This window comes from Salmo trutta, chromosome 13 (assembly GCF_901001165.1).
Source record: "Salmo trutta chromosome 13, fSalTru1.1, whole genome shotgun sequence".
Classification (NCBI taxonomy): domain Eukaryota; kingdom Metazoa; phylum Chordata; class Actinopteri; order Salmoniformes; family Salmonidae; genus Salmo; species Salmo trutta.
Window position 1 is genome coordinate 88,820,148 of NC_042969.1, and position 10,543 is coordinate 88,830,690.

The 10,543-nt window shown below is 38.2% G+C and overlaps 1 protein-coding gene across 1 annotated transcript; it reads right to left on the reverse strand.

Moving 5' to 3' along the window:
* Positions 1-609: 609 nt before the first annotated feature.
* cxcr5 (chemokine (C-X-C motif) receptor 5) lies at positions 610-10,108 on the reverse strand. The gene is made up of 5 exons (XM_029773940.1): positions 9,885-10,108; positions 8,461-8,638; positions 5,382-5,830; positions 4,041-4,238; positions 610-2,404 (listed from the first exon to the last, which is right to left on the reverse strand). The coding sequence occupies exons 1-5, from the start codon at positions 9,897-9,899 to the stop codon at positions 2,222-2,224; spliced, it is 1,023 nt and encodes a 340-aa protein (XP_029629800.1). The 5' UTR covers positions 9,900-10,108; the 3' UTR covers positions 610-2,221.
* Between the last annotated feature and the right edge of the window lie 435 nt (positions 10,109-10,543).

The following is a 10,543-nucleotide window of genomic DNA, read 5'->3' on the forward strand; positions in this document are numbered from 1 at the left end:
TTTAAACTTCTAGAAAAACTAGTTTATACTTCTAGACAGAGTAGTTTATACTTCTAGACACGTTAGTTTATATTTTAGACACATTGTCACGCGGAATGACGCTGGAGAGACGAAGCAGGTACGGGGAGTAAAACGTTTCATTATAACGGACAGAGACGAGACAGGAACAGCGTCAGCAAACAAATTCAAAAGACAAAAACAATACAATGCAGCAGCGGGGAACAGAGCTGGGGAACTGACAAATATAGGGGAGGAAATAACAGGTGATAGGTGAGTCCAATAACGCTGAAGCGAGTGACGAGGGAGGGCAGGTGTGAGTGATGATGGCAGGAGCTTGTGATGCAGGGTAATCTGGCGCCCTCAAGCGCCAGGGGAAGGAAAGAGCGGGAGCAGACGGACACACAGTAGTTTATACTTTAGACACAGTAGTTTATACTTCTAGACACAGTAGTTTATACTTCTAGACACAGTAGTTTATACTTCTAGACACAGTAGTTTATACTTCTAGACACAGTATCTACTTTAGACATAGTAGTTTATACGTTTATACAAAGTAGTCACTGATCTGATGAGTGGTAGGAGGATAAAGATTGGCTGGTGTGAACAACATTGGCAAGCACTCAATCATATTTTATTTGTAAAAAAAAATAAAAAAATGTTCAATACATTTCACATACAGTCAAGTAATTGGCAATCCAGGCCTACTGGCTAAAGAACAATATTACACTTTCACACTTTAAGAAAACTATCCTGAACACAAATAGACGTTTATAAGCTATCTGGGACACAAATAGATGTTTATACGCTATCTGGGAGACAAATAGACGTTTATACGCTATCTGGGACACAAATAGATGTTTATACGCTATCTGGGAGACAAATAGACGTTTATACGCTATCTGGGACACAAATAGACGTTTATACGCTATCTGGGAGACAAATAGATGTTTATACGATATCTGGGAGACAAATAGACGTTTATACGCTATCTGGGACACAAATAGACGTTTATACGCTATCTGGGAGACAAATAGATGTTTATACGATATCTGGGAGACAAATAGACGTTTATACGCTATCTGGGACACAAATAGATGTTTATACGCACAAGCGTTTGTCACACATTGGGTTATTGCATGCAATCAAGGAAGACTCCGTATGTCAGTATATACACGAGGCTTGCACAAGCAGGTGAATATGTTGTCACAACTCCACAAAGAGAGGTTAGACATACAGAAGGTTGATTAATGATTCCCAGCCCCATAAAGAGAGGTTAGACATACAGAAGGTTGATTAATGATTCCCAGCCCCATAAAGAGAGGTTAGACATACAGAAGGTTGATTAATGATTCCCAGCCCCATAAAGAGAGGTTAGACATACAGAAGGTTGATTAATGATTCCCAGCCCCATAAAGAGAGCTTAGACATACAGAAGGTTGATTAATGATTCCCAGCCCCACAAAGAGAGGTTAGACATACAGAAGGTTGATTAATGATTCCCAGCCCCACAAAGAGAGGTTAGACATACAGAAGGTTGATTAATGATTCCCAGCGCCATAAAGAGAGGTTAGACATACAGAAGGTTGATTAATGATTCCCAGCCCCACAAAGAGAGGTTAGACATACAGAAGGTTGATTAATGATTCCCAGCCCCATAAAGAGAGGTTAGACATACAGAAGGTTGATTATTGATTCCCAGACCCATAAAGAGAGGTTAGACTTACAGAAGGTTGATTATTGATTCCCAGACCCATAAAGAGAGGTTAGACATACAGAAGGTTGATTAATGATTCCCAGCCCCATAAAGAGAGGTTAGACATACAGAAGATTGATTAATGATTCCCAGCCCCATAAAGAGAGGTTAGACATACAGAAGGTTGAATAATGATTCCCAGACCCATAAAGAGAGGTTAGACATACAGAAGGTTGATTAATGATTCCCAAGCTCTAACAGTAACCCCCCCCCCAGCTCTTAGTTGTAACAGTAAAATCCATTTGTAAGCTGAAAATACAATACTGTTACTCATAATTAATTCAAAGATCAGATTTAACCGTCAGTATCCCTTTAAAGAAACTATGTGTAAGACACATTTCACCTGAGTTGTAACAGTAAAATATGTTGGTCACATGAGGATTTTAGTGGTTGTGGCGGTGAATCCTTTAGAGAACGACGCTGACGCCCTACTCCCGTCTCCTCTGAGTACACCCCTTTGCCAAAGCCTCAGTGGGCCAGCAGTCTCAGGAGATCCTGCCGAAACCGTACCCCAGTGAAGGCGTACAGCAGTGGGTTGAGGCAGCAGTGTGTGTACCCCAGGCTCTCTGTCACCACCAAGGCCTTATCCAAACTAGTCCGGGACTGGCAGCTCAAACCAGTGTCCAACCCTCGATCCATCAAGGTCTTCACCTAAACGTCACAGTGGAGAGAAGTCAATGGCACCTGTTCCCTCCAGTTTACAATGCACTTCTTTGACCTGGGCCACTATATAGTTCTATGTACTTTGTATTGTATTATAGGGCCCAGGGTTCTGGTCAAGAGTAGTGCACTATATAGGGAATAGGGCTGTAGTATAAAGTAGTGCACTATATAGGGAATAGGGCTGTAGTGTAAAGTAGTGCTCTATATAGGAAATAGGGCTGTAGTATAAAGTAGTGCACTATATAGGGAATAGGGCTGTAGTGTAAAGTAGTGCACTATATAGGGAATAGGGCTGTAGTGTAAAGTAGTGCACTATATAGGGAATAGGGCTGTAGTATAAAGTAGTGCACTATATAGGGAATAGGGCTGTAGTGTAAAGTAGTGCACTATATAGGGAATAGGGCTGTAGTATAGAGTAGCATGATGACTCCTTGCTGTCCCCAGTCCACCTGGCCATGCTGCTGCTCCAGTTTCAACTGTTCTGCCTGCGGCTACGGAACCCTGACCTGTTCACCGGACGTGCTTGTTGCACCCTCGACAACTACTATGATTATTATTATTTGACCATGCTGGTCATTTACGAACATTTTAACATCTTGACCATGTTCTGTTATAATATCCACCCGGCACAGCCAGAAGAGGACTGGCCACCCCTCATAGCCTGGTTCCTCTCTAGGTTTCTTCCTAGGTTTTTGGCCTTTCTCAGGAGTTTTTCCTAGAGAGTTTTTCCCAGCCACCGTGCTTCTTTCACATGCATTGCTTGCTGTTTGGGGTTTTAGGCTGGGTTTCTGTACAGCACTTTGAGATTTCAGCTGATGTACGAAGGGCTATATAAATACATTTGATTTGATTTGATTTTGATTTAGTGCACTATATAGGGAATAGGGCTGTAGTGTAAAGTAGTGCACTATATAGGGAATAGGGCTGTAGTATAAAGTAGTGTACTATATAGGGAATAGGGCTGTAGTATAAAGTAGTGCACTATATAGGGAATAGGGCTGTAGTATAAAGTAGTGCACTATATAGGGAATAGGGCTGTAGTATAAAGTAGTGCACTATATAGGGAATAGGGCACCATTTCATACACACACAGTGGCTTTGTGTTATTATTATTTTTTTTATTTCACCTTTATTTATTATCTATATATATATATGTATTTATTATCTATATTCTATATCTATATATATATATATATATATATGTATTTATTATCTATATTCTATATATATATATATATATGTATTTATTATCTATATTCTATATCTATATATATATATATATATACATTTATTATCTATATTCTATATCTATCTATATATACATTTATTATCTATATTCTATATCTATCTATATATATATATTTATTATATATATTCTATATCTATCTATCTATATATATATTTATTATCTATGTATCTATCTATATTTATTATCTATATTCTATATCTGTATATATATATATATATATATATATATATAAATATATTTATTTATTGTTATCGTTGATTTTAAAACAAAACAGTATATTCTGCATGTTCTTAACTACATAACATTTTTTGGGGGGGGATCATCAAATAAATGAAATCAATGAATGAATCAATAAATGAAGGAATCAGTTCGCACCAGCATGGTGATGTTGTAGGGCAGCCAGCACAGGCAGAACACAGCAGTTACTAGTGCAGCCAGCCTGATGGCTCCCTCTTTCTCCAGGCTGCGATGACCTCTCTGGCTATGGTGCAGGGTGACCGCCACAGCAGCGTAGCAGTAGGTCATGACCCCGAGAGGCAGAAAGAAACACAGCACGTGGGTCAGAAGCCTCTCCTGGAACAGAGGTACACATATATCCCTTGGTTTATTCCCACTAGATTGAGACACCAGTGATCTATCCCAAATGGCACCCTATTCTCTATATACACTTTTGACCAATAGGGAATAGAGTGCCATTTGGAACACAGGCAGCAAATGTATGCGTACGTGGTTATTTGAAAATACCTACTGGCTAAGTCTGACAAGTTTGACGGTCTAAATCCCTGTCTCTGGCTGAGAGATTCCATCCAGGTCTACATCCCTGTCTCTGGCTGAGAGACTCCATCCAGGTCTAACTCCCTGTCTCTGGCTGAGAGATTCCATCCAGGTCTAAATCCCTGTCTCTGGCTGAGAGATTCCATCCAGGTCTAAATCCCTGTCTCTGGCTGAGAGACTCAATCCAGGTCTAAATCCCTGTCTCTGGCTGAGAGATTCCATCCGGGTCTAAATCCCTGTCTCTGGCTGAGAGATTCCATCCAGGTCTAAATCCCTGTCTCTGGCTGAGAGATTCCATCCAGGTCTAACTCCCTGTCTCTGGCTGAGAGATTCCATCCAGGTCTAAATCCCTGTCTCTGGCTGAGAGATTCCATCCAGGTCTAAATCCCTGTCTCTGGCTGAGAGATTCCATCCAGGTCTAAATCCCTGTCTCTGGCTGAGAGTTTCCATCCAGGTCTAACTCCCTGTCTCTGGCTGAGAGATTCCATCCAGGTCTAACTCCCTGTCTCTGGCTGAGAGATTCCATCCAGGTCTAAATCCCTGTCTCTGGCTGAGAGATTCCATCCAGGTCTAACTCCCTGTCTCTGGCTGAGAGATTCCATCCAGGTCTAACTCCCTGTCTCTGGCTGAGAGATTCCATCCAGGTCTAAATCCCTGTCTCTGGCTGAGAGACTCCATCCAGGTCTAAATCCCTGTCTCTGGCTGAGAGATTCCATCCAGGTCTAAATCCCTGTCTCTGGCTGAGAGATTCCATCCAGGTCTAACTCCCTGTCTCTGGCTGAGAGACTCCATCCAGGTCTAAATCCCTGTCTCTGGCTGAGAGATTCCATGCTATGCAGGAGATTGGTTTCACCAGCTTGTGCTCCATCCAGGTCACACAAGCCAACAAAAAATAACTGGATCAGCGAAATGAAGTGCTGAGCCCGTTTGAGGGGGACCCACCGTCAGATCCCAGTTGTTTGCATGGAGACCGTGACTGTGGAAGAAGCACGAGAGCTGAGTCGGGTCTATGGGACTCTCCCCTACAGACAGGAACACAGCATTGGGGACAGACAGGGCCAGACAAACGAGCCACAGCGCCAGGCAGGTGAGGTGTACATTCCTTGGGCGTCGGCTCTGGAGGCTGGTGATGGCGTGCACGATGGCCAGGTAACGGTCGAAGCCGATACAAGCCAGGAGGAGACTCCCACAAAGGAAGTTGAGTCGGTTCAACAGCCCAATCAGCTTACACAGGACGTCTCCGAACACCACCCCAAAGGACACCTGTGCCAGCGCGAAGGGGAAGGTGGCTAGAAGCATCAGATCAGCCAGGCCCAGGTGTAACAGATAGATCTCTGTGATCCGCAGGAGGCCACGGCGTTTCAGCAGCACCGTTAACATCAGCCCGTTACCTGGTGGGACCGGAAGATAATACACATGAAGACTGTTACCTGGTGGAATATAAACCATAAGATAATACACATAAAGACTGTTATTAGGTGGAATATAAACCATAAGATAATACACATAAAGACTGTTATTAGGTGGAATATAAACCATAAGATAATACACATAAAGACTGTTATTAGGTGGAATATAAACCATAAGATAATACACATAAAGACTGTTACCTGGTGGAATATAAACCATAAGATAATACACATAAAGACTGTTATTAGGTGGAATATAAACCATAAGATAATACACATAAAGACTGTTACCTGGTGGAATATAAACCATAAGATAATACACATGAAGACTGTTATTAGGTGGAATATAAACCATAAGATAATACACATAAAGACTGTTATTAGGTGGAATATAAACCATAAGATAATACACATAAAGACTGTTACCTGGTGGAATATAAACCATAAGATAATACACATAAAGACTGTTATTAGGTGGAATATAAACCATAAGATAATACACATAAAGACTGTTATTAGGTGGAATATAAACCATAAGATAATACACATAAAGACTGTTACCTGGTGGAATATAAACCATAAGATAATACACATAAAGACTGTTATTAGGTGGAATATAAACCATAAGATAATACACTTAAAGACTGTTATTAGGTGGAATATAAACCATAAGATAATACACATAAAGACTGTTATTAGGTGGAATATAAACCATAAGATAATACACATAAAGAATGTTATTAGGTGGAATATAAACCATAAGATAATACACATAAAGACTGTTACCTGGTGGAATATAAACCATAAGATAATACACTTAAAGACTGTTATTAGGTGGAATATAAACCATAAGATAATACACATGAAGACTGTTATTAGGTGGAATATAAACCATAAGATAATACACATAAAGACTGTTATTAGGTGGAATATAAACCATAAGATAATACACATAAAGACTGTTACCTGGTGGAATATAAACCATAAGATAATACACATAAAGACTGTTATTAGGTGGAATATAAACCATAAGATAATACACATAAAGACTGTTATTAGGTGGAATATAAACCATAAGATAATACACATAAAGACTGTTACCTGGTGGAATATAAACCATAAGATAATACACATAAAGACTGTTATTAGGTGGAATATAAACCATAAGATAATACACTTAAAGACTGTTATTAGGTGGAATATAAACCATAAGATAATACACATAAAGACTGTTATTAGGTGGAATATAAACCATAAGATAATACACATAAAGAATGTTATTAGGTGGAATATAAACCATAAGATAATACACATAAAGACTGTTACCTGGTGGAATATAAACCATAAGATAATACACTTAAAGACTGTTATTAGGTGGAATATAAACCATAAGATAATACACATGAAGACTGTTACCTGGTGGAATATAAACCATAAGATAATACACATAAAGACTGTTATTAGGTGGAATATAAACCATAAGATAATACACATAAAGACTGTTATTAGGTGGAATATAAACCATAAGATAATACACATGAAGACTGTTACCTGGTGGAATATAAACCATAAGATAATACACATAAAGACTGTTATTAGGTGGAATATAAACCATAAGATAATACACATAAAGACTGTTATTAGGTGGAATATGAACCATAAGATAATACACATGACGACTGTTACCTGGTGGAATATAAACCATAAGATAATACACATAAAGACTGTTATTAGGTGGAATATAAACCATAAGATAATACACTTAAAGACTGTTATTAGGTGGAATATAAACCATAAGATAATACACATAAAGACTGTTATTAGGTGGAATATAAACCATAAGATAATACACTTAAAGACTGTTATTAGGTGGAATATAAACCATAAGATAATACACTTAAAGACTGTTATTAGGTGGAATATAAACCATAAGATAATACACATAAAGACTGTTATTAGGTGGAATATAAACCATAAGATAATACACTTAAAGACTGTTATTAGGTGGAATATAAACCATAAGATAATACACATAAAGACTGTTATTAGGTGGAATATAAACCATAAGATAATACACTTAAAGACTGTTATTAGGTGGAATATAAACCATAAGATAATACACTTAAAGACTGTTATTAGGTGGAATATAAACCATAAGATAATACACATAAAGACTGTTATTAGGTGGAATATAAACCATAAGATAATACACTTAAAGACTGTTATTAGGTGGAATATAAACCATAAGATAATACACATAAAGACTGTTATTAGGTGGAATATAAACCATAAGATAATACACTTAAAGACTGTTATTAGGTGGAATATAAACCATAAGATAATACACTTAAAGACTGTTATTAGGTGGTGTTATACCTGGACTATTTGGAAGATCCAGCAGGAACACCAGAATTTAGACCCCAGTGGTTTGAACACAGTATGAAACAGGTGTGTGTGTGTTTGTGTGTGTGTGTATGTGTATGTGTGTGTGTGTGTGTGTGTGTGTGTGTGTGTGTGTGTGTGTGTGTGTGTGTGTGTGTGTGTGTGTGTGTGTGTGTGTGTGTGTGTGTGTGTGTGTGTGTGTGTGTGTGTGTGTGTGTGTGTGTGTGTACCTGTCAGCCCCAGGAAGAACACCAGGCTGTAGACCAGGGGTTGGAACACAGTATGAAACAGCTGGAGACCTGCTCCATCATTACAGGTGTACTCAGTATCACTGCTACTGTTGTTAGGACTCTCCAGGTCTGTGTAGTTATCAAAGCCAAAGAAAAGATCCCCGTCCTCAAATGAACCCTGAAAAACAGGTTGAAAATCAAGTTGAAAAACAGGTTAAAAATCAGGTTGAAAAACAGGTTGAAAATCAGGTTGAAAATCAGGTTGAAAAACAGGTTGAAAATCAGGTTGAAAAACAGGTTGAAAATCAGGTTGAAAATCAGGTTAAAAAACAGATTGAAAATCAGGTTGAAAATCAGGTTAAAAAAACAGGTTGAAAAACAGGTTGAAAATCAGGTTGAAAAACAGGTTGAAAATCAGGTTGAAAATCAGGTTGAAAAACAGGTTGAAAAACAGGTTGAAAATCAGGTTGAAAATCAGGTTGAAAATCATGTTTTGCTGGTGAAAGTTATATATTTTGTTGTATATTGATTGATGTACTTTTACTTTACACCTCACAGTTTGACGTCCTGAAATCCTGTCAACGTCCATTGTAGCTCTTTGACAAGATAATGGATAATGATGTTGTTACAATATAAAACGTTTTGTGGCTTAATTGCTTTTAATTGGTGTGGACAAGTGCAGTGAAAAGAGGTAGGCAAGAGGAAGCCCAGCAGTATAAAGGAGAGGACATCTGTGTATGTCTTTCCTCTCTGTAGAGATATAACACAAATAGACAGGAAATAGAGAGGAGAGCAGACATTTTTCACTTCCTCTCTTACGGTAAATAGTACATGGATTTGTGATCAGGCGTCCGTAACCAATTCACCCATCTGAGGATGCTATTCAATCAAACATGCATTTCTCTATGCTGTTGTTGTGAAATAGCTCTTTTTATAGCCATGGTCAGAATCTAAGTGGTTCTTTGGCTGTAATAATCCAGGCTGTATCACATCCGGCAGTGATTGGGAGTCCCATAGGTTTGGCCGGAGTAGGCTGTCATTGTAAATAAGAATTTCTTCTTAACTGACTTGCCAATTAAATAAAGGTTACACATTGTACAGATTTTTTTTTTTTTAAATATTAATACAGGGATTTAAAACAGCATTTATTCTGTCCACACCATTACAATAAACTAACCAATTGAATATTACCGTTTCATTTCAATAGATTTACATTTTCTAAAGTAATGGAATACAGTGCACCTTACTTTACATTATTTTTTTTTTTTTTACTTTAAATTAAAAATGATATTTTTCTCCTGTTAACTCAAGAATCAGAACAACCAGATATAGTAAACCCACATTTCTAGCTCTAGAGGCAATCCTCAGTTACAAAAATAATCTGCCCAGACCTGCATGGATGTAATGCATTCAGCCAGACTCACCTCATCATAAGTCATTGTGTGTGCTTGTTATACTAATTTCAGGTGACCCTGATGTGGTGTGTGTGTAATGCTGGGTTTGGGTTTTATATCCCTTGAACCCCCACCCACTATATGCTATAAACAGACAAGAACTATTCAACCAATGCAGTAGTCACTTCCTCAGTAGGCTTGTTTATGATGCGCCCATGAGTGATCTGATTGATTATAGTTGGCTAGTAGGGTTAAGTTGGTTCATAAAGTTATGAGCTTTAAAATGCATGATTTTATTCCCCTCGTGTTCTATTCATCAGATCAAATAGAAGACGAACTAATGAGGTGGTTAGCTGGAATTAATTGATGCAATGAGGGAGTTATGCATTAATAACATAATTACAGTGTTTAAACAATGTTTAGAATTTGCACTATTTAGATTTGGCCCATTTCTTTGTGTTTTGTGTTTTAGATCCATTGAACCATGAGCAGTTCATCATGACTTATCATGCATGCATGTTATTTGATTCACATTTAGATTTGCTTCTACACCTGCATTGCTTGCTGTTTGGGGGTTTTAGGCTGGGTTTCTGTACAGCACTTTGAGACATCAGCTGATGTAAGAAGGGCTATATAAATACATTTGATTTGATTTGATTTGACATTTTAAATAAAATAGCAGAAGTGTA